This window comes from Microcaecilia unicolor, chromosome 10 (genome assembly GCF_901765095.1).
Source record: "Microcaecilia unicolor chromosome 10, aMicUni1.1, whole genome shotgun sequence".
Taxonomy (NCBI): domain Eukaryota; kingdom Metazoa; phylum Chordata; class Amphibia; order Gymnophiona; family Siphonopidae; genus Microcaecilia; species Microcaecilia unicolor.
Genome location: NC_044040.1, coordinates 157,748,337 through 157,773,325, shown reverse-complemented (window position 1 = coordinate 157,773,325; position 24,989 = coordinate 157,748,337). Strand labels below are relative to the sequence as shown.

At 44.2% G+C, this 24,989-nt stretch overlaps 1 protein-coding gene across 1 annotated transcript in view; it reads left to right on the top strand.

Annotated features, from left to right (window-relative positions):
- Positions 1-2,066: 2,066 nt before the first annotated feature.
- Positions 2,067-24,989, top strand: part of COPB2 (coatomer protein complex subunit beta 2) — an 88,971-nt gene continuing 66,048 nt past the window's right edge. The window contains exons 1-3 of the mRNA XM_030216370.1: positions 2,067-2,168; positions 10,573-10,710; positions 12,619-12,705. Of these exons, the coding sequence (XP_030072230.1) occupies positions 2,166-2,168; positions 10,573-10,710; positions 12,619-12,705 (228 nt within the window). The 5' untranslated portion in view covers positions 2,067-2,165. The remainder of the gene's footprint in view (positions 2,169-10,572; positions 10,711-12,618; positions 12,706-24,989) is intronic.

The window sequence follows — 24,989 nt, the reverse complement described above, 5'->3', positions numbered from 1 at the left end:
AAATTAATACAAACATAAATAATAGACCAGTTTGCAGCTCTGGTAAAAATGGCCTTAGTACACAGGAAAGACCCGCGTAAGGGCATGCTAAGGACGCTTTTTGTTGCAGCTTAGTAAAAGGACCCCTTAACCCTCCATTGCCCCACTAGTGACAGAAACAGCACCTGTATATAATATATAAACTGCTTTGGCTGTAATACAGAAAGGTGGTATATCAAATGCATTACCTTTACTAAAAAGGTAGTATTTCTAACCAGAAAAGGTAAGAAACAGGTTACAGTACCGCAACTTTTCTAATAATATGCATGTAACCTTTAAATACATGAACTTATGCCAGAAAGCAAACGTCAGCCTTTCTGCAAGGCTATGAATTAAAATGCAATGTGTTGAACAAGTTTGCCAGGGTAGTCTGTAAGAATTTTCAATAGCACTAACCCCCGGATTCTATATATGGCGCCCAGATTTACACGCCCCAATTTGTGCAAGTGCCCAAGATGTGCACACAATTTAATTGAGTAGCAAGCCCTTACCCATTAAAAATTGGGTGCTAACAACCAATTATTGAAGTTAATTGGCACTCATTAATCTTTGCGCGTGCATCTGGCTGCATGCTATTCCATAAAGCATAGTGTGTAACTCAAAAGGGGGCATGGCCATGGGAGTATCAGGGTCCAAAAATTTGCACACATAATATTGAATATGGCTTCAGTGTGCCTAACTTAGGTGCCAGCATTTACACCAGGTCTGGCGACTAAAGTTAGGCACAGGAATCAGCACTAACTGTGATTCTATAAAGGGTGTGCACCATTTATAGAATTGCACTTAGTGCTGATTTTTTTTCAGCGTCCAATTCTGCTGCTGTACCAGTCCAGGTCTGTACCATCTGCTGGAGGCAGAGAATACTTGAGCTTTGAGGACTGCACCAGTGCTCATACAGTAGTGGTGAAGTCACTGAAAGTCTGTGTTCTACGTCTCCATCTGCAAGGTGGAACACACAATCCACTGGTCTGAACTTGCCTTGCAGGAGACTAAGGAAACACTAATACCACAACCTGTATACTTACCATTTCCTAAACAGACTGAAATGTCAACCCATTCCATAGCACCGCCCCTGTCCACCCCCACCTACATCCCGTCCAATTCCCCTAGTTACAGGATGCCCAAAACCAAATAATACAAATTGTTCTAAATCCATTCTTAAACAGTCCTATATAGGTGTGCACTGAGGGGTGTGCCCTTTGGCAAGTCCTTTCAGCCAGATGCCTCCAGGCTTTGGTGTTTCTTATGGGTTCTGCTGGTGACATCATTCACCAAGGTGGAGCCAGCCTAGTAATCTTCAACTACTGCATGATCTAAAAAGAGTTTCAATAAAATGCTTGATTGCCAAGTAGCAATAAGCAGACTGTTAGGTATGTCAGTAGACCTTGCTTCTTAACACCTCCAGGCTTTGGCTTTTCAAATGAACCCTTGCTGATGACATCATTCACCATCATTATGCACCAGGCCACCTACTATCAAATTTTAAATTATGCACTTATTAATATAATCCACTCAAAATAATGTCACTGTACAACTTTAATCAATGTAACCATTCACAAACTTTAGTTTAACGGACCACAGAGGTTATCTTCCACTAGGGGCGGACGAATCAGTCATCAGTCCAATCTTCTTTTTCGGTAAGAATATATAACTTTTATAATTCTGAAATTTAAATTACTTATCTTGAAGGAACTGTGCGTGCACTCGGGGCGGACCGGTCCTCCCGCCTGCCCGCCCCTTTTCCTTTTTCCTATGGTAGTGGTAAAAATGCGCGCCGAGGGGGGGGGGAGGTGCGCAGCGGCGACCCGCCCCGGGTGTCAGCCGCCCTCACTATGGCACTGACTGCTCTCGTATAGCTGTTCTCTTTGGCGGTCGAGGAAAACGCTTTATAAACTACTTACCAACCACAACATGTCCGCCGCTGTGACGTTGCCTGATCATAGAAATCCATTTCCCTGTAGCAAGCGCGCCTCTTCGCGTAACTCTCGCAACTCGAAAGAACTCTCGCGAGTCGTCACTCACCCGGAAGCTCCACGTCAGTAGAGTCCAACTGAGAAGAGGCCACTGCTGTAGAGATCCTTCTGAAGAGCCGGCAGGACTGGAGAACGCCAGAACGGGACAGCGAAATGGTCTGTACTTGTGCGGGTTGGGCCTTCTTCCTTAGGGCTGCATTGCAGCTTGTTTTGTGGATATAATAGGAGCTCCAGATTCGGTGAAATGAAGTGGATGGGTGCATGCAGCTTTTCCACGTAGACTTTTGGTGCCTCAGAGAGACTGATGCGGCCTTCCACATAGATACAGTCAGGCCATGTTTCTTCCAGGGTGATAAGCCTCCCTTGCAGGCAGGCTACCGGTGTTTGACTATGTTAAGAGGTTCTTCATGGAACACTGCAGTTTATTTACTGCATAGAATCTATTTGCGAGTCAGGCGTGTCAGAGGGTACCTGCCTTATTTTTTCTTTATATTGGACAGACGAGTTTTATGATCTGACATTAATGTTGCATGGTTCTATCAATGGATGATGTGTTCTTTTTTTTTTTTTTTCAGGCACTCTAGAAAATATTTTTAAACCCAGTAGTTTAACTTTGAAAACAAGCTGTAGGATTTCTGACTTGAGTATTCTGGTTTATGGAGCTATCATGAAGTGCGGTCAGGTTTCTTTTCCTCTCATCTGATGATTACCTGAACTTGATTTTTATTGTGCTTGGTGTCATACCAGTGGCGTAGCCAAGGTTGGGCCTAGGCCCACCCACTTTGGGTTCAGGCCCACCCAGTAGCAGCAAACCTATGATGTGGCTGGCAAGGATCCCCAAGCCCCACCAGCTGAAAACTCCCAACATCTGATCCTCCTGCATACATTGTAAACAGCAGATCTTTGCCTGCAGCGAGCAGCGGCTCATACATACTGTCTGCACCGGCCCCACAGCCTTCCCTCTGATGTATTCCCGTCTATGCGCAAACAGGATGTTGAATCAGAGGGCAGGCTGTGGGGCCAACATGAGCAGTGTATATTAGTTGCTGCTCGCTGCCGGTGAAAATCTGCTATTTAAAAGGTATGCAGGGGAGAGGGGGAAGTTCGACAGACCACATGGCATGCAGGCGAGAGAGGGAGGGAGAGATGAAATCACTTGTGGGACAGGGCGGAGTTCTTCTGCCCACCTATCTTGTCTGGCTACACCTCTGTGTCATACTTGTCTCCAATTCCATTCCCAAGATCACAATAGCTTGAAGGTGGCAGACATTCGTGGCCCAATATTCAGGTCAGTTAGTTGCCATACAAAGTTATGCACAAGCCCTGGTGGAGTGGAGAAGCAGCCTAATGGTTAGGCGGTAGTTCCGGAATGGCGAGCAGTAAACCCGCGTTGGGCTTACCGCTGCTTAGTAAAAGGGCCCCTGAATGCGGTTATGCTAGGACTAGGTGAGTGGATGTTTTCATATGCAGATGATATCTTTATGCTGCTATAAATGTGAACTTTAATTTGTTAATGGGAAATCTGATGTTTGATATTGATAACATTAAACGCAGGTCTGTACAATATCATTTAAAATTGAATGCTGGTAAAACTAAGTTCCTGTTCTTTGCTATTAATCAGTTGTATACTAGATCAGGTTATATTGTTGGATGGATCGTGTCTTTCAGTGGTTAAGAACTCCAGGGTCTTGGGTGTGCTTTTAGACTCATCTTTAATGAATGAACCGCAAATATATGCTGTAGTTAAAATTTAAATCAGTTACGTTTAATTCAATCTTTATCTTTTCCTCAGAGTACTGGTTGAGGTTGTTATTTTGTCATCTCTGGACTATTGTAATTCACTGTATTTAGGTATTTCACAGAAATTAATGAAGAAGCTAAGGTTGGTTCAGAACACAACTGCTAGGCTAATTTGTAGGAAAAGGTAGGTTTGATCATTTGTGACTCCATTATTTCTTAGTCTTCATTGGCTCCCCATAGAAACACAAATTGTTCTTAAACTTGTTTTAAAACATTATGAGGCATATTTTCAAAGCACTTAGCCTCCCAAAGTTCCATAGAAACCTATGGAACTTAGCCTCCCAAAGTGCTTTGAAAATATGCCTCTATGTGGTGATGATCCGGATGATTATCTTTTTTTTTTTTTTTTTTTTTGACAGGTACTTCTTTTAAGGGTTGAAGTGTGGATTGACTTATTTTGTAGCTACCATCTTTGAAAGGTGTAAAATATAGATAGCTAAATGGTCAGTCTTTAGTTTTCCATTCTATTAGAATTGGGAGCTTTCCTCCACATGCTATTCATTCTTCTCTTATCTGTTTCGGAGAAAACTGAAAACATATCTTTTTGCGAAGTATATTTTGTGAATTTAGGAGGTTTATTCGTATAGTTATACATACGTTATACTTTTTCCTTTTGTACTTATATGATTATTGTGCTTGGGTCTTTTTGTTTCCCGCCTTGCACTCTCTTTTTTTTTTTTTTTTAAGGAATTTAAATTTTGAATTTGAATTTTATTACTTCTAGTCTGCCCTTATCCACGGTGGGGTACAGAAAAAACACACATAATAAAAGAAATAAAACTTAGACATAAAGTACAATAAAATTACATTTGGCAGGATACAAGCCTCTAGTACATAAGTATTGCCATACTGGGACAGAGCAAAGGTCCATCAATTCCAGCATCCTTTTTCCAACAGTGGCCAATCCAGGTCACAAATAACCTGGCAAGATCCCAAAAAGTACAAAACATTTCAGGCTACTTATCCCAGAAATAATGGTCTATAGACTTTTCCTTTAGGAAGCAGCCAAACCTTTTTAAAACTCTGCTAAGCTAACTGCCTTTACCACATTATCTGCAACGAATTCCAGAGTTTAATTACAGGTTGAGTGAAGAAAAACTTTCTCTGATTCGTTTTAAATTTACTACTTTGTAGCTTCATTGCATGCTCCCTAGTCCTAGTATTTTTGGAAAGAGTAAACAGATGCTTCACGTCTGCCCGTTCTACTCCACTCATCTATCTATATAATTCACAACCCAACGTTCTAAATGAAGCCACCACCGGAAGTTGAGGCGTCGAGATAGCCGCTTTCCCCATCAGTGTGTGCCCCGCCCTCGCGTCACTACGTAATGACGATGAGAGCGGAGCACTGACACTGGATGAAACGGAGCGCCAGCAGCAATGAAGACATAACCGCTCACTTACACTGCAGCACCGGCAACACGAACAGCGCTGACAGAAGAAATCCATTTGTATGGCCATGCTCCTGCTCTCCATATGCGAGTGCCCCCTCCCCCCCCCCAAAACAAGCTAGCGCCCATTTCATTGCTCTGAGAAACGGGCCTTCTTTACTAGTTATTCTGTAAACCTCTATCATATCTCCCCTCAGCAGTCTTTTCTCCAAGCTGAAGAGCCCTAGCCGCTTTAGCCTTTCCTCATATGGAAGTCGTCCCATCTCCTTTATCATTTGGTGAGCCTGTTCTATAAGTACACTTTCTTCAGCATATATAATTGAAATATAATTGCAAACATTTATGACAGCTCTTTGGCTCGCATAAATGATTGTTCCTAAATATGACTTTTACACATGTAACTAAGAGAATGATTAGACATGATGCTCATATTTACTTGCATAAGTGTACACTTACCTGTGTGGCCGTATTCTATAAATTTACATGTGCAAGTGGTGCATAAATTTAAGCAGTCGGCTATGGAATGAGGAATTAGTAGTTGAATATTGCATCTAAATGAATAGGGGTAGAAATTCAGGCTACAGTGGTAACTGGCATGTAGCTGCTCACAGCTGCAGTCTGAGTTAGCCCTGGATAGTCAGTGCTGGCACATGTCCAGCCTCCAGCATTGACTACTCATGTTAGCGTGGCAATCCAGCTAATTTCGTACCGGTCTCTATTCAGGTCGGTGCATGGTTAGCTTGTCAGAGAGGTAGGACATCCTTTCAGCTGTTCTAACTTTATTTGCTCACTTAGCCCAGTTACCATTAGTATATAAGTATTTCCATACTGGGACAGACCGACGGTCCATCAAGCCCAGCATCCTGTTTCCAACAGTGACCAATCCAGGTTACAAGTACCTGTCAAGATCCCAAAACAGTACAATACATTTTACGTTGCTTATACTAGAAATAAGCAGTGGATTTTCCCTAGGTCCATTTTAATAATGGTCTATGGACTTTTCCTTTAAGAAGCCATCCAAAACTTTTTAAAACCCCACTAAACTAACTCATGCATCCAGCTTTTCCTACATAAGCACACAACTATGGAATGCATTACCAAAAGCCGTGAAAACAACGTATAACCACCTAAACTTCCGGAAATCACTAAAAACTTACCTGTTCAAAAAGGCATACCCTACCGACCCAACTTAAATGCCTGAACCCTGCAACACTACAAAACCAAAGCACGTAATGGACATAATGTAACTCTTCCTCTATACGATTCCCTAATATGTCTGTTCCACATGAACCTCATTCTACCACAACATCACTGTGTAACTGTTTATACCGGAATTGGCGAACGCCTTTACGGTACTATGTAAGCCACATTGAGCCTGCAAATAGGTGAGAAAATGTGGGATACAAATGTAACAAATAAATAAACTGCTTTTACTACATTCTATATAGCATGTCAAATGTGCATAAATCTAGGCGTATTCTAAAACTACACACTTAGATTAATTGTTTTTGTTTTAACAAGCTGTTACGAGTTGTTGGCTCTTAACAAGCAATAACGAGCACTAATTGGCAAAAATTAAAATTTACACGTGTACATTGCTAAGCGTATTTTCCCCTCCATCCTTTTACCATTTCCCTTCCAATCTCCTTCCCTTTCACCTATCCTATCCTTGTCTACCTTCCCTATTCCAACTCATACATTCCTGGGCACTGTTGCCAATGTGTTTTTCTCAGCTCAAAATATTCTTTTCGCATGTCCTTTGTAATACTTTTCATAATGTAAGTAGTTATGATCATCACAGCTTATAATACTCTTCCTACATTTTCTTGTTTTGCTTTATTTTCTACCATGGAAGATGCTTTCTTTTACTACCGTGTTTCCCTGAAAATAAGACACTGTCTTATATTAATTTTTGCCCCCCAAAATGTGCTAGGTCTTATTTTCAGGGGCTGTCTTATTTTTCGAGGAAACATCGGGGTTGGATCGGGGTTGGCCCGCCTGCCCTCCCTCTGTCGCTCCCGGAACTAACCTTAAACGTCTCCTTTCATCTTTGCAGCAGCAGGGCAGGCCACTCCTTCCTTCCGTGTCCCGCCCTTGCCTGACGTAATGTCCGCGAGGGCGGGACACGGAAGGAAGGAGAGGTCTGCCCTGCTTGCTGCGAAGGTGAAAGGAGCTGTTTAAGGTTAGTTCCGGGAGCGACGGAGGGTGGGTGGAGGGGGGCCCGGTGACCTCGGGTGGGGGGGGGGGGCGGCCTTGTCTGGCTCTCGGCAGCCCTGCTTTCAAACAAAAATTTGCTAGGTCTTACTTTCGGGGGAGGCCTTATATCTACCAATTCAGGAAAACCTCTACTAGGTCTTATTTTGGTGGGGATGTCTTACTAGGTCTTATTTTGGTGGGGATGTCTTACTTTCGGGGAAACAGGGTATGTAAGCTGCACTGAACCTGCTGTATGTGGGAAAGAGCGGGGTACAAATATATAATAAATAAATATAGTGCACCTAAATTCTAATGCATGCAGGCAAAAAGAGACGTGCATAGGGGTGTGTAAATGGGCGTTTTGTGAGCATTCCAAAATCTGCGCTCAGGAATTTACAGCAGCGTTTCGTTGGTGGAAATGGGTGTGCGTAGATTTAGCTGCATGAACTACACCTAAGCATATTCTAAATAGCGCACATAGATTTACGCACGGTATTTAGAATAACATAAAAGTTCATACTGGACATAACCTAACTTTTCCTCCTTATGACCCCCAATGTGTTTATCACACTTGATCATTACTTTACCATAACCCCACTTTGTATTTGTTCATACCGGTATTGACAATCGCCTCTACTGTACTATGTGAGCCACATTGAGCCTGCAAATAGGTGGGGAAATGTGCGATACAAATGTAACAAATAAATAAATACACTTAGGTGTAATTGCCTAACACACTTTACATTTTAGGCGCCATATATAAAATTGGGAGCTTAACAGACTGAACTTCGCCGCTATCCAGTTACGTGCTGGCTGTGCTCCCAGACCACCCCTAACCTAACCAGTTAGTGCTTTGGAGGTTAGAGGGGATATTCAGTAGCTTTGTGCAGTTACATGCAGCTGAATTTCCAGAAATGGTCAGTTGTGGGGTTTAACAGAGAAAGAGTCTCCTGCCCATTAAACCCTTTTGAATGTTGATCCCATAGTTTCCAGCACCACCTCTGCCCTTCCCTTAACCTGGCCCCTTCTTATGCGGGTATTGTTTAGTCATTAAGGGTCCTTTTATTAAGCTGCGGTATTAAAGCAGCCTTAGCGGGCACTTATGCGGATTTTCCCCGTGTGCTAAAGCCATTTTTATCTCAGCCTGAAAATGGCCAATTTTCCATCTTCCCTATTAATTGCCATGCACTAATATGGCTATTAGTATGCGACCATTTAAAAAAAATTAGCTTGTGAGTGCTTACTGATACCTATGTTTGCTACCTGTTATGTGTTTACTGGTGAAAAAACATAACTTGCTGTGAATACTTAAATGCCTTTGTTGTGTTTGGTGTTTTTTTTTTGTTGTTCCTTAATAGCACTTGTGGGGACGTGTAAAAAGTTTTGCTGATTGATGTGGTAAATATTCAATATTTAGGAATACATTTTAGAAGCTGTAGGTGCAGTTTGTATGTTTAAGTAGTACTGTGTTAACATAATAGATGAGTGAAGATATATATATATATATATATATATATACACATACACACACACACACACACACACATATAACTATATATCATTTTAGCAAAGGCTTTACTTATATGTATAGACTAGGGGTGGGCAAAGTATGGCCCACAGACAGAACTGGTACAAAATGTTCATTCCATGAAGCCCTTCCTCATTCAGATTGGTCTCGGAGACGTTTGCTTTAATGACATGTGAAAATCCTGTATGGATACATGCAATGGTAGTTTTATACTGATAGACTTAGATGTCCTTTACGTCATCTAGTGACCCTTTACTGTTTTTTTTTCTGTATTATACAGATTATAGGCTTTAAAATGCACTTTTACAGTGTTTGTGAACTTCTTGTGAAAACATGATTGCTAAAGCATGATTGTTAAAGCTGGACAAATTTCGGTTTCTTCATAGTGCATAGAATATGCCCTTATTTTTCTGTCTTGTAGTGGCTGTACTGCAGACACTGTGAACAAGAGGGTAATTAGCAGAACCCATCTTAATTTTACATTTCTGGGACAACTTTGCCATCCTGATACTTTTGATGGGGTGCCTGGCAATTTCCCCTCCCAACTCACCTAGCCCAGTCAGCACAGCAAAAGTTGTGGCCATAGGCCATGCACCAGGGCTCCTTTTGGAACCCTTCAATTATAGGCCTCAAATCTGGCCTCTAGATATCAGTGTTATATGATTGATTCCTTTCCCTTCCCAACTCCCAGGACCTGTGACAGTGCCTCTGTAGCTTCCCTAGTTCTGACTGACACATGGAGTTATTCTAGAATTCAACTGGCTCATTTGATATAGGAGTTAAACATTAGAAAAGTGGGTGAAGACTGAAACAAAAAGTTTACTTTACTTTCATCAAATTCTTGAGGCACATAGTGTGTGGAGGTATTCATTGCTTGAAATTTCTCATGATAATCACATTATTATTATTATATTTGATGCTAGTGCACAAAAATGGGCCGCCTAATAAAAATACTTTCAGTAGCTATGGTGTGTATATACTCGCCACAGCCCTGTCTTGTAGTTGAGAATTTGAGTGATTCTGCCAAACTCTGGGATAAATTCTTAGCAGTGAGGACAGGAATAACTGGACAGAATGACTGACTGGGTCGTCTGCTTTGTTACAATAGTATTAATGTCAAGAGATGCTATGCATTCTGTTTCCCAACTTATTTAATTTGTGTGCTGTATATGATTTTCAATATGCTCTGTAATTTTGTTCTTTATAATAGTGTCTACCATTTTGCTGTGCACCAACATCAGGCTCATCAGTCTACTGTTTCTCAAATTGTTTAGAGTGGACAGTAGCCATGCTTTTTTATTAATAAATTTTATTTTGTAGCCAGAAAACTGAATTCATAATTTGTACATTAACTTATATTTAGATTGTAAGCTCCTTGAGCAGGGACTGTCCTTCCATGTTAAATTGTACAGCGCTGCGTAACCCTAGTAGCGCTTTAGAAATGTTAAGTAGTAGTAGTTCATTTGTATATGTTACCTGTATTTAGTATATTTTACTAACAGCAACAGTAATGCAGCTAAAACAGATATTGATAAAATTAGTGGTTTGTGTTCTAAATGAGTAAATAAAAATATGGAATTATTGATGGCAATAAGTTGATATTTCTGATTTCTTTCTTCCTCCCCCCCCCCCCCCCCCCCCCCAGCCTCTGCGACTTGACATCAAGCGAAAACTGACCGCTCGGTCTGACCGAGTGAAGAGTGTAGATCTGCACCCAACTGAACCATGGATGTTGGCTAGTCTTTACAATGGTAGTGTTTGTGTCTGGAATCATGAGACACAGGTGAGGTATTTCAAAGAAGTAATAGGAAGTGTCAAATACAGGCCTGATGTATTTAAGTTTGTCTTGTGTGTCTGTGTGCAGGTTTCAATTTTACTTCTGTTTGGGACAACAGTTCTTCCATATACCTTCTACAGCAAGAGTGGGTAACTATGGCCCTCGAGGGCCACAACCCAGTTGGATTTTCAAGATTTCCGCAATGAATATGCATGAGATCTCTTTGCTGGTCACCTTTGATGTTATCCAATAAAGTCTTTTATCATCCATACGTCTCCTTCTCTGATTGGAAAGAGCCTACCTTCCCTACTCCCTTTCTGCTCTACATTGAACTGTTGTCTGTAGGGATCCAGTGCACCTCCACCTCTGTGTGGCTCTTCCCATATATCTCTTTGCTGGACTTCAGGTGGTGTCACGTCTCTGGGACTTACAGGGAGCATCATCGTCCTCTTTGTTTAGAGTTTAAGCCCCCGATACAGCCCTTAAGAGGGCAAAACATGGCCATGTTGGGTAGTTAGAGGAGGTTGTTTGTAGTTTTATTTCATCTGTGTTGAATAAATATTGTTTTACTTCATCACGTTGGTCTGTTCTTCTTTTTTGCTACAGTGGAAGTAGTACATTCAAATCATTCTTGTGCATATTCATTATGAAAACTTAGAAAACCCAAGTGGGTTGTGGCCCTCCCTTGTTAACGTCATCCTGTGACCTTGCACCAGTGGCAGAGCTGGAACTACCCAGAAATAACCCCCAAAGTGCATGTATATGTATTTGACATAAATTGAGTCCAATTAGCATAGGTTTAAAACTTGGGAGCAGTCTTGCCAGCCTTTAAGGCTTTAACCAAAAGCAACTCAGAATCTTATATTTTCTGTCATAATTGTGACAGCTAACCTTACAGTTGTGCTTCCTAAAGGTTTTAGACTGTAACGCCACTGTGGTTAATTATTTCTTCTTATCCTGTCCCTAACAACCTGGGATGTAATAGAAAATAATTATCTGTACTCATGAACAACTTTTCACAAATTAAGTCAGATATATGGAAAAAAGAATATGTGAAAATATTTTTACACAGAGAAATGTGTGCATGCATTAGACATATTCCTCGAAATTCTATAAATGGTGCTAAATATTGCACTCACCCAATTTGCGTGTGCATTTAATTGATTAATGAGCCAGTTAGCACTGATTGAGTGCTAATAATTGGCTCTAATTGGCCTTAATTGAAATATGCATGTGCATTTTTAGTCACACGGATCCACACATAGATTTTATGTGCTGCTCCAAAAAGGGGGCACAACCATGGGATGGTAATGGGTAGATCAGGGGCGTTCCTAGAATTTAAGTGCACTGTTATAAAATAAGGGGGATCCGCACCTAATTTAGATGCGAGGATTTACACCAGCGTTTACTTGATATAAATCCTCACATCTAAAGTTAGGTGTAATATGTATTCTATAAACGACGCCTAACTTTCAATGCTGTGTAAGAATAGCTTTTCAGCGCCATTTATAAAATTTGGTCCATAGTGACAGAGAAGATAAATTAACACAAGCTTACAACTTGCGAGTAGTACCTCTTGATTGGAACTACAGCTCGGCTTCAAACTTGTGCTAATTTATCCTCTTTTTTTGTGTCTATTTAAAAGTACACATTGGATTATGATTGGGTCAGAAATATCTAAAATATATTAGGCTGTTGTCCATCTGTGTACAAAATTGAATCCTCAAGCAATGGGGATGGGTGCATGGAATCCTCAGAGCATTATGCTGGGGGTGCCCCTACATTTCCTTTGCTTATTATTTAATAGCAAATGCACTCCATTCAGTATAATGTAGCCAAATAAGCTGCATGACGAGATCTCAAAGGTTTGTTGAGGGAAGAGTGTCTTGGTAATGTGATTGTTCTTGTTTATAGACACTCGTGAAGACCTTTGAAGTCTGTGACTTGCCAGTCAGAGCTGCAAAGTTTGTGGCAAGAAAAAATTGGGTAGTTACTGGAGCCGTAAGTATCCATTCTACTGCTTCTCGCTCAGAACCTTGCATCTTGCCCATCCTTCTGCATTCTTTCTTTGAATTTATGTGGTGTTCTTCCTGCTCGTGTTTTTCAGTTGTCCGTGCTCTGTCCCAACATTGCCTGTGTATGTTCTGCTTATTTTATTGCTTTATAAGTTTGGGTGTACCTGTGTTGCACTCAGTGTAGAGATTAGCCCAGCATTTGCATGAGCAGCGTAAGGGAAAGTTTTAAGAAAATGAAAATGCCATTGCAACCTTCTTTGAAGAAGCCAGCCATGGCAAAAAGTACAGTCTATATTAGTTATTAATCAATCAAGATTTTGGGGCATTAGCTGCATAAGGAAAGTGTAGTGGCTTCCGTTTATTTTACTGGAGAGGCTGGTGTGTTAATGCAGTGCTTCAAAAGCTGTCCCCTAGTTAGTCTAGTTTTCAGGATAGTTGCAATTAATATGGTGGCAACAGGCTTGCATATACTGCTTCTGTTATGTGGATACTTTATCTTGTACTTATACATTGTGATTATTTTGAGAACTACACTTGGCAGGGTGGAATTCCAAGACTAGTAGAAAACTGCATTAATGGATATTGAGAATTGTGAACTGCAGGTGTTTTGTGGGATATCACTTGAAAATGGGAAACTTGTATAAGCACGCCATGGGATAGAGGAATTTTGGTGACATTTGAGTGGAAAATAAAAATCTGTAATTAAAATGATAGCAAATTGACTTTGAATTATTATAGCTAACAAAAAACATTTGACATAGGGCTTCTTTGCATTCAGCGCACGCTGATCGGTAGGGCCACCTTGTAAAAGAAGCCCATGGTGAGTAAGGCAGCAGAATGAGAACCAGAGAGCTTAGGGTACAAATTCTGATGGCGGTACTTATGATCTTGAGCAAGTCGCTACACCTTCCATTGCCTCGGGTACAAACGTAGGAGTCCTTTTACTAAGCTACAGTAAGTTTTAGTGCATGCTTACTACAGCTTAAAGGGCTTACTATGGGGTACAGTCGGGTGTGCTGCAGTAATTTCCTGATCTGCACATACAAACCATTTCTGCTCTAATCAGCGCATCACATGCTAAATGATTATAACACAGGATTACCGCGGGAACATTAAGTGCCCTGCAGTAACTCTTTTTTTAATGGCCCTGCACTAATGGCAAAAATAGAAAATTGGCCTTTTTCTGACTGGTAAAAATGGCATTAGCGTTCAGGAAAAACTCGCCTAAAGGCGTACTAAGGTCAACTTTTACTGCAGCTTAATAAAAGGGCCCTTTAGATTGTAAGTCCTTTGGGGACAGGAAAGTACCATTGTCCCTGAATGTAAATCACCTTGAGCTATCAGTGAAATAGTGTGAGCTAAACTTGAACAATACATTCTTAATTTTTTTTCTTAAAGCAGTGAAATTGGGCAAGTAATGGTTATGCAATAATTCATATCCCGTATACGTTTCACATTAAAAATATTTTGCTTTGATGCACCTGCTTTTTCCATTTTTTTGTCACTTCTGCTGTTATTGTATTAGATTCCTAGTCCCAAATTTATTCACCCCCCCACCCCCCTCAGGTTTTGGTCAAGAAAGTCTCACGTCATTCTTGTCCAAACACATAATCTTGTGGTACCAGTATCTTGTCTCACTGCAGAATAGTTTGAAATCAGCAGGAAATTACAATAGTGTGACTAGATTGTGATTTTTCTGTGAATTTAGTTTGTGCATTGTTTTATCTTTTTGTCATGCACAGCCAAACCATTTTTCCCTGTAGCTTCCTCTGTTCCTTAACTGTAAGAAAAATGAGACTACTGGGAGGATTTAATAAGACCTTATGTGGGGGGATTTTTCTGGTGTTTACTGTTTTTGAAGGTCCTTGGCTGGCTCATTCTTTAACCAGAGTTTGCGTATTTAAGCCTTTGAAGAATGTGATGCCTCAATCAGGGCAGACTGTGTAGCATTAAAGGGAGAATTTCTTTGGCGTACATAGTTCATTTGAAAAGATAAGTCTGTTATCTGAATACAGTGAGTTCATTTTTGTTTTGGGGCCTATGGGCCCTTTGTGCTCTTTTGGGCTTACAGGTCAGTCAGAACCCCATGATCTGGTTTAATGAACCTTCATTTACTGCTATTGTGGATTTTTCTTCTGGAATAGAGGAGTAGCCTAATGGTTAGTGCAGTGAGCTGAAATCCTGGGTAACTGAATTTGATTCCCACTGCAACTCCTTGTGACCATGGACATGGACAAGTCACTTAACCTTCCATTGTCCCAGGTCCAAAAAGCACCTTAGATTGTGAGCCCACTAGGGACAGAGAAAGTAACTGCTATAATGTGTACAGCTCTGTGTATGTCTAGTAGTGTTATAGAAATGATTAATAGTAGTTATTTATACCAGCTTCCAACTTAACCAGCCTAGTCATTGCAGCGCATAGACTGAATGCTGTAAGGCTTAGTGGGTTATTTTTCTCCCCTTTCACTGCTGGAGACTTACAGTACAGTGCAGAATTAATGTTTCATGCAGAACTTGAGCTGTAGTTTCTCTGCTTGTGGGCAACATTGATAGCTGCTGCTGCTTGTCTGCTCGCTTTGCGCTGTTTATTTTTTTTCCTCCGGCAGCAGTCCATATGTGCTGTTCTTGTTGTGCTAGAATGGGTCTCCAGCAGCAGTCCAGGAGGGCACTACCAGCTCCTGGAGCTGGGACTCTTGGTGGTAGAGCTGGCAAAAGTACCATGGTCCCAGGAGTACTTCCAGGTCTGTGGACTGCTCCAGTTAAAACTGCTGGAGCCAGTGAAGGGCCACAGCTGTAAGCTGTTGTCCAATCCAATATTTAAATGTATATGTGAAGAAAGAAGTATATATTGGGCTTGGCAAGTGGAAGTACTCTTATAGAGATTGTTTATTAGCTGTACAAGTAAATATAAAGTATATATGTACATTCCTTGTCATCAAGCAGATGAAGCCATTACGTATGGGTTGTGTCCATTAACCAGCAGGGGGAGATAGAGAGCACTCAACGTTTCTCAGTGCCTCATGGCCAGCTAGCTCCACTGCCTCTTCAGTATTCTCTATCTCCCCAAGCAGGGTGGCTGCAGCTTCTTTGAGCTCCATCACAAATCTGCCTGGGGGTGGCTCCTGGCTTGCCAGTTGTTAGCCGGGGTGTTAGAGGCTATAGCAGCTTCACTTTGAAGGCACATAGGTCAGCCCTTTCCCCGCCTTACCCATGCCCCCGTGGATGTGGACATATTAGCTTGCTTTTCCCTGTCCTTTCCCACTCAGTGGATGCAGGCACATTGGTTCGCCTTTCCCTGCCTTTCCCACTTATCTGATTCTCCGGAGTGTTTTTATTTACCTCTTTTGCCTCTGCTTTCCTCACAGCGTTAAAATAAATAAATAAAGTCGCGTCGCGCTTTAGCGCAACGATCTTGGAAAAGAGGTTTTTTTCTTGAGATTCTTCTGCAGGACCGGAGCTGTGATACTCGGTGCAGTGAGGTAAGAGTGTTTTCTGACTCCTCCGGGGTGTGCCCGTGATCGGGAAGTGTTTGGCGTAAACTGTCATTTTTGAATTTTACCGCCGTTTTCGGCGATGGCCGCGGAGACTGTAAAGCGTTGTTCTAAATGTGGCAAGCGCAAATCAGCAGCGGGGCTCTGTAATTCGTGCTGTACAGACGGTAGAGCCGGCCCGAGTATGGCGAGCGGCGATCTTTCGTGCTCTGAGCTGGCAGCGGACGCCATTTTGGATTTTACACATGGTGCGGCCTCCGTTGCGTCGGAGAGCCCTGAATCCGGGGGGGGGGGGGGGTCCTCTGAGTGAGGCTAATAATAGAGCTGATAGCCCTGGGCAGGATCCGGCCGGTCAGGGAGCGGTTCTCTCCCCTGATTTTGTTTTAATGCTGCATAGGGCATACATGCTTAAAAGAGCTCTTCCACAGGGATCTTCGGACCCTCTGCCTGCCCCCCCCCCCCCCCCCCCCCCCCCCCCCCCCCGGTGGATCCTGGCCTTTTGGAGTTGGATTTGCCTGTTTCTTATCCTCCTGATAAACGCAGAAGGGCTAATTCCCCTTCTGGGTGTGGCGCACCCCCCTTTTCCCCCCAGTGGTCGGGCTATGAGGATTCTGAGGGGTCTGGCAGAACTTCTTGGGCTGAGGAGCCAGAGTCGGGTGCAGAATTGCCACAGGAGCTTGATGATCCGTCTGCGGTGAGGATTTTCCACCGCGAGGAGCTGCCAGGGCTTATTTCAGATGCCTTACAAGCCCTCTTGATTGAAGATCCTGGGAGTGGCTAGTACCAGAAAGCCTGCTCGAGCCTTTCCTTTGCATGACTCCATCCAAGAGCTTATTTCGGCTCAATGGGCTGACCCCGAGGGACCTTTGAAGGTTGCCAGGGCTATGGGGCAATTATACCCTCTGAGTGAGGAACATTTGGCTCGCTTTGCAATGCCTAAAGTGGATGCTCTGGTCACGGCTGTGACAAAGAGAACTACCCTCCCTGTTGAAGGAGGTGTTGCCCTGAAGGATATTCAAGACCGCAGGCTTGATTCAGCTCTGAAGCGGTCCTTTGATTTGGCAGGTCTCACTGTTCGGGCATCTGCATGCAGTTGTTATGCTGCTAGATCCTGCCTGGCTTGGTTACAGCAGGCAGTGGAATAGCCCGGTGATGGAGCGGAGACCTTGTCTGAAGTGGCTCCGCGGATGGAGTCTGTCTTGTCCTTTTTGGCTGACGCCCTTTATGATATGGTCAGAGCTTCGGCTAAGCAAATGGCTATAGCAGTGGCGGTTTGCTGCACTCTTTGGCTACGACATTGGGCGGCGGACATGGCCTCTAAGCAAAGGTTGGTGAAGTTGCCCTTTCAAGGCCTTCTCCTGTTTGGTGAGGAGCTGGAAAACATTGTTAAAGGCCTGGGGGATTCCAAACCTCAGCGCTTGGCCAAAGATAGGCCAAAGCCTTCCTCTAAGGGTCAGGCGGTCCGCTCCTCTTACAGACCTCGCTTCCGTGAAGCTAGAAGGTACCACCCGGGGCGTGCTGCTGGGTTCACTTCGCGTGTCCGCTTTCAGCAGAGAAACTCCTTTCGCTCGGACAAACGTTCCGCAGCTGCCGGTTCAAGGCCTGGAGTTCAGGGGCGACCCTCTCAATGATGGTGCGCCTGCCCCCTCCTCGTTTCCTGTCATCGGAGGAAGACTTTCCCTCTTTTTCGAGGAGTGGGCCAAAATCTCCGCAGATCAGTGGGTCTTGGACCTGATCAGAGATGGATACTGAAAAGAATTCGATGCCCCGGTGAGAGACGTGTTTCTGGAGTCACGATGCGGTTCAGTCGCCAAACGGGCGGCGGTGGAGGAGACTCTGCACAGTCTGTGCCAGATAGGGGCTGTGACTCCGGTGCCTCCCGCCGAACAAGGTCTAGGCTGCTACTCCATTTACTTTGTGGTGCCACGAAAAGGTGGGTCTTTTCGCCCGATCCTGGACTTAAAAGAGCTAAACAAGTCCTTAAGAGTGCGGCATTTTCACATGGAAACCCTGCGCTCCGTCATTGCGGCGGTACAGCCAGGAGAGTTTCTCACGTCTCTGGACCTGAAAGAAACTTACTTGCACATACCAATTTGGCCCCTGCACCAGAAGTTTCTGCGGTTTGCGGTGTTGGGAAAACATTTCCAGTTTTGGGCCTTGCCTTTTGGCCTCGTCACAGCTCCCCGAACCTTCTCCAAGGTAATGGTGGTAGTAGCTGCCTTTCTCAGGCGAGAGGGTATCCGGGTTCACTCGTACCTAGACGACTGGCTCATCAGAGCAGACTCAGAAAAAGAGAGTCATCTAGCTACAGCCAGAGTGGTTTCAGTCCTTCAATCTCTAGGCTGGGTCGTCAATATGGCCAAAAGTTACCTGACCCCCTTGCAATCTCTAGAATATTTGGGGGCCAGGTTCGACACAGCCTCGGGCTATGTGTTTCTTCCCAAGCAAAGGCGGTGCAAGCTTCAGAATCAGGTCCATCTGCTCCTGAGGATGCCCCGCCCGTGAGCTTGGGACATTGTCCAGCTGTTGGGATCGATGACGGCCACCTTGGAAGTGGTGCCATGGGCGAGAGCGCACCTGAGACCTCTACAGTATTCTCTACTTCAACGATGGTCTCCAGTATCTCAGGATTATCAGTGCAGACTTTCTTGGCTCCCTGCAGCCCGCCTCAGTATGGAGTGGTGGCTCTCGGACAGCATGTTGCGGCGGGGAATGCCGCTGGCGCTCTCCGATTGGTGCCTAGTGGTGACAGATGCCAGCCTGAAGGGCTGGGGCGCACATTGCCAGGGGAAGCATGCCCAGGGTCTGTGGACGCCCGACGAGTCAGAGTGGTCTATCAACCGCCTGGAGTTGAAAGCGGTGTTTCTGGCTCTTCTGGCCTTTCAAGTGACCCTGGAAGGATTGGCTGTCCGAGTGATGTCGGACAACACGACAGCAGTGGCCTACATAAATCAACAAGGCGGCACTCAGTGCAGAGCTATAGCCGTGCAGGCCGAACAAATTTGCCACTGGGCCGAGCTGCATCTACAGTCCCTGTCAGCAGCTCACATTGCAGGTCAGAACAACGTGCAAGCCGACTATCTAAGCAGGCATCAGATCGATCCAGCGGAGTGGGAACTAGCAGACGATGTATTCCTGCAGATATGTGCCAAATGGGGCAAGCCAGTGATGGATCTTATGGCGAGCAGTTCCAATGCCAAAGTCCCGTGCTTCTTCAGCAGACAGAGGGATCCTCGCTCTGCCGGGTTGGATGCCTTGGCTCAACCCTGGCCCCAGGGCTTGCCTTATGTCTTCCTTCTGTGGCTCTTGATAGGGCGAGTGCTCCTGCGGATTCGGCTGCATCCAGGAGAAGTGGTGCTCATCGCCCTGGATTGGCCCAGGAGGCCTTGGTATGCGGACCTCCGACAGATGCTGTTGGAGGCTCCCTTTCCGTTACCTCTGGTTCCGCACCTGTTGTCACAGAGTCCGGTGGCCATGGAGGACGCCTGCCGCTTTGGTCTTATGGCATGGCGATTGAGAGGGCGCAATTGAGAGATAAAGGCTGCTCAAATAAGGTAATTTCCACTCTCCTGCAGGCCCGTAAGCGCTCCACTTCCGTGGCTTATGCCGGGATTTGGCGCCAGTTTGAAGTCTGGTGTGTTTCAAGAGCGCTTTAGCCGTTGCGGGCTCCTGTCTCGCCAATTCTGGACTTTTTGCAGGATGGTGTACACAAAGGCTTGGCCTATAATTCCCTGCGGGTGCAAGTGGCAGCATTGGCCTCCCTGCGTGGCAAGGTTGAAGGCGTGTCCTTAGCTGCTCATCCAGATGTGGCACAGTTTCTTAGAGGGGTGCTTCGGCTCCGTCCTCCCGTGCGGGCACCTTGTCCAGCTTGGAACCTGGGGTTATTATTGAAGGCCCTTCAGGGGGCTCCCTTTGAACCGCTTCGGCGTGCTTCAGAGAAAGATGTGACACTGAAGGCCGTCTTTTTAGTGGCTATTACCTCGGCGAGACGGGTGTCAGAGCTCCAGGCGCTGTCCTGTAGAGACCCTTTTCTGCAATTCTCAGAGTCAGGGGTCACGGTTCGGACCGTGCCTTCCTTCATGCCTAAAGTGGTTTCAGCGTTTCACCTAAACCAGTCCGTTTTTCTTTCCTCCTTTGTTGAGGAGGAGTTTCCAGGTTCATTTGGGCAGTTGCACCTTTTGGATGTGCGCAGGACTGTGTTGCAGTATCTGCGAATTACAAATTCTTTCAGGACCTCTGATCATCTTTTTGTGCTGTTTGCAGGTCCTCGCAGAGGGTCTTCAGCGTCTAAAGCCACTATTGCCCGTTGGCTCAAAGAAGCTATCTTTTCAGCATATCTGCTGTCTGGCCGGGCTCCGCCTGAAGCCTTTAAGGCACATTCCACAAGAGCGATTTCCTCTTCCTGGGCGGAAACTGGAGCACTATCTCTTCATGAGATTTGCAGTGCTGCAACATGGGCTTCTAAGCTCTCTTTCACCTGACATTACAGGCTGGATGTGGCTGCCAGGAGGGATGCGCGTTTTGGAGCACAGGTGCAAGCACTGGTCCCACCCTATTTAGGGATTGCTTTGTTACATCCCATACGTAATGGCTTCATCTGCTTGATGACAAGGAAGGGAAAATTAGGTTCTTACCATGATAATTTTCTTTCCTTTAGTCATAGCAGATGAAGCCATAAGCCCTTCCTGTATGATTGTCTGTATTGCAGTGATTCTGATTTTAGGTGCTGTTCTTGTTTCCTGAAGTTATATTCCTTCCTTGGGGAGTCGGAAAACAGTCTTCAGGATTCTTGTTACAGTTATAGGAGGATGAGTTCATTCCCTCCAGTTCATGTTTTGGGAGGATGAGTTTATTCCCTCCAGGAGGATGCAAGTATTTCCTCCGTTTATACAAAGTGGAGGACAAATTTATTCCCTCCAGGAGGATGAGTTCATTCCCTCCTTTTTTGAGTTTATGCCCTTGTTAAGGGGCCATCGTTCGCTGTGAGGAAAGTTCATGTTATTCCCATTGCGGTTTGCTATACTGCTTTGGAAGCTTCAAATACTGAAGAGGCAGTGGAGCTAGCTGGCCATGAGGCACTGAGAAAAGTTGAGTGCTCTCTATCTCCCCCTGCTGGTTGATGGACACAACCCATATGTAATGGCTTCATCTGCTAAGACTAAAGGAAAGAAAATTATCATGGTAAGAACCTAATTTTCCCTTTTTACCATAAATGTATAATCCAGAAACGGGGCTTATGTCCAAAACTAGGTTATAAAAATGAGGGAATGATCACATCAGCATTATTCTGTTGAGATGCTTTGCAGCAATAGAGACGGGGAAGGAGGTTGGTGAAGATAATGGGAAAGATGGATGGCACAAAGTACTTGCATATCTTGGAGGAAAATCTATTCTAGTTTGCTATAGAATTGGGACTGGGGAGAAGGTCATGTTTTCAGTATGTGGTGATCCTAAGAACAAAGCAAAAACGATGGGCTCAGAAGAAAGAAGGTGGATGTATTCAGGTGGCCCAGTCAAAGTCCAAACGTGAATACACTAGAAACTTATGACTGGAGTCATGGAGTCTTGAAACAGACGATCTTCACCAGTTTGAAAGAGCTTGTATTATTCTACCAAGAAGAATAGGCAAAAACTGGTCAGCAGTTATTGTAAATCAGTCATGGCTGTTGTTGGTTGTGAGTGTGTGTAGACTTTTTCCAGTTGAGTGTTTCTTATTAATTACTGTTCTTTTTTGTATATTTTGACAGTGTAGAATCTGTAGTTTCGGGGAAACAAACTCCTACTTTGTTGTATGTTTAGTCAGCAGAATATGAAAAAATATACAAGGTTATGAATACTATTACAAGGCATTATAAGAGACCAGTGCTGCTTCATGGAGATTACATTCTAGTCAAGAAACCCTGACAAAATAAAGAAGAGAAGCTTAATTTATTATAGAAGTGGTTAAATCTGAAGGCCATGAGTGAGGAGAGTCGGGGATTAAGTTTTAAAAGCTGACTGAATAAAAGTGTTTTTTTAGATGAACTTTGAAAGTGGTAATCATAGTGCACTTGCACAGAAAAGGTATTCTAGACATCTGGAGCAGTGAGGTGGAAAGCTTAAAACTGAGCTTTATCAGTTGAAGAAAGAAAAGCTTTTTTTTCTGATGCTAGAGGAGGAAGTATGTTAAACAAGAGAATAATCTAAATCCAAGTTGAAGCCAATGAAAGCTTGAAAATCCACTTTTCTTAACATATCATAAAGGTTTGCAGCATGTGATGCCAATGGAGGTTGGAGATGGTACAAAACATCACAAGCAGAAATCACTAGTCATGTGGGAGGGGTGGCCAATTTCATAATAGGGTACCTATGTGAAATGACTAAAAGCGCCACATAATAGAAATACTTATAAAGTAGGGTCAACCATGACCCCTAGTAGTGCACAAACGTACGCCAACTCTAAGGAAGGTGTAAATGTAGATGCAGAGTATATCACAGCGCTGACCCTGCTCTGCCCAGGCTTTCTCCAGGAACGCCTATATGAAAAACATTTAAAATTCAGCAGTGTGCCTACGTTGTATACAGGTATACCCTGATGCACCTTTTACATGTGAAAAAAGCTTAATAAATGCCATTACATGCTTACTTTCAAATGTATTATGACAGTGTGCATTGAGTATGAACGAAGGAATAACTTGTCCTAAACTACTACTACTACTATTTAGCATTTCTATAGTGCTACAAGGCGTATGCAGCGCTGCACAAACATAGAAGAAAGACAGTCCCTGCTCAAAGAGCTTACAATCTAATAGACAAAAAATAAAGTAATCAAATCAATTAATGTGTACAGGAAGGAGGAGAGGAGGGTAGGTGGAGGCGAGTGGTTACAAGTGGTTACGAGTCAAAAGCAATGTTAAAGAGGTGGACTTTCAGTCTAGATTTAAAGGTGGCCAAGGATGGGGCAAGACGTAGGGGCTCAGGAAGTTTATTCCAGGGGTAGGGTGCAGCGAGACAGAAGGCGCGAAGTCTGGAGTTGGCAGTAGTGGAGAAGGGAACAGATAAGAAGGATTTATTCATGGAGCGGAGTGCACGGGAAGGGGTGTAGGGAAGGACGAGTGTGGAGAGATACTGGGGAGCAGCAGAGTGAGTACATTTATAGGTTAGTAGAAGAAGTTTGAACAGGATGCGAAAACGGATAGGGAGCCAGTGGAGCGACTTGAGGAGAGGGGTAGTATGAGCAAAGAGACCCTGGCGGAAGACAAGACGGGCAGCAGAGTTTTGAACCGATTGGAGAGGGGAAGAGGTGACTAAGTGGGAGGCCAGCAAGAAGCAGATTGCAGTAGTCTAAACGAGAGGTGACAAGGGTATGGATGAGGGTTTTGGTAGAGTGCTCGGAAAGAAAGGGGCGGATTTTACGGATGTTGTAAAGAAAGAGATGACAGGTCTTGGCGATCTGCTGGATATGAGCAGAGAAGGAGAGAGAAGAGTCAAAGATGACCCCAAGGTTTCGAGCTGAGAAGACAGGAAGAATGAGAGAGCCATCAACAGAAATAGAAAATGGGGGGAGTGGGGAGGTGGGTTTGGGGGGAAAAATGAGAAGCTCGGTTTTGGTCATGTTTAATTTCAGGTGGCGTTGAGACATCCAGACAGCAATGTCAGACAAGCACGCTGAAACTTTGGTTTGGATGCAAGGTGAGATATCAGGGGTAGAAAGGTAGATTTGGGAGTCATCAGCATAGAGATGGTAGGAAAGGCCATGGGATGAGATTTAATGAACCAAGGGAAGAAGTGTAGATAGAAATGAGGAGGGGACCAAGAACAGAACCTTGAGGTACGCTGACAGGCAGAGGGATAGAAGTAGAAGAGGATCCACCAGAGTGAACACTGAAGGTGCGGAGGGAGAGGTAGGAAGAGAACCAGGAAAGGACAGAGCCCTGAAATCCAAGTGAGGACAGGGTATCGAGGAGTATGCTGTGATCGACAGTGTCAAAAGCGGCGGAAAGATCAAGAAGAATGAGGATGGAATAGAGACCTCTGGATTTAGCCAGTAATAGGTCATTGGAGACTTTAGTAAGCGCAGTTTCGGTTGAGTGGAGAGGGCGAAAACCAGATTGTAGTGGGTCAAGAATAGCATGTGAGGAGAGAAAATCAAGGCAGCGGTGGTGAACAGCACGCTCAAGTAATTTGGAGAGAAAAGGGAGGAGGGAGATGGGTCGGTAATTAGAGGGACAAGTAGAGTCGAGTGAAGGCTTCTTAAGGAGAGGTGTGACCACAGCATGTTTAAATGCAGTAGGGACAGTTGCAGTGGAAAGTGAGAGGTTGAGAATGTGACAGATAAAAGGAATAAGAGCAGGTGAGATGGCATTAAGAAGGTGGGTGGGAATGGGATCAGAGGAACAGGTGGTACATTTTGAGGAAGAAAGGAGAAGTGTAGTTTCCTCTATAGTAACTTCAGGAAAGGAGGAAAAGGAATGAGGTGAAGGAGAGAGAGGGGAACGGACTAGTGGAAGGAGAGGTGGTGAGGTAGAGAATTCAAGGTTTATCTTTTGAACCTTGTCATGAAAGAATTCAGCAAGGGTCTGAGGAGATAATGAAGGGGGAGTTGGGGGAGGGGGCACCTTGAGGAGAGAGTTCAATGTGGTGAAGAGAAGTCGAGGATTAGAGCCAAGTGATTCGGTCAGTTGGATATAATAATCCTGTTTGGCACGTAAAAGAGCAGATTGGAAGGAGGTCAGCATGAACTTAAAGTGTAAGAAATCAGCAAGGGCCCGAGATTTCCGCCAGAGGCGTTCGGCGGAGC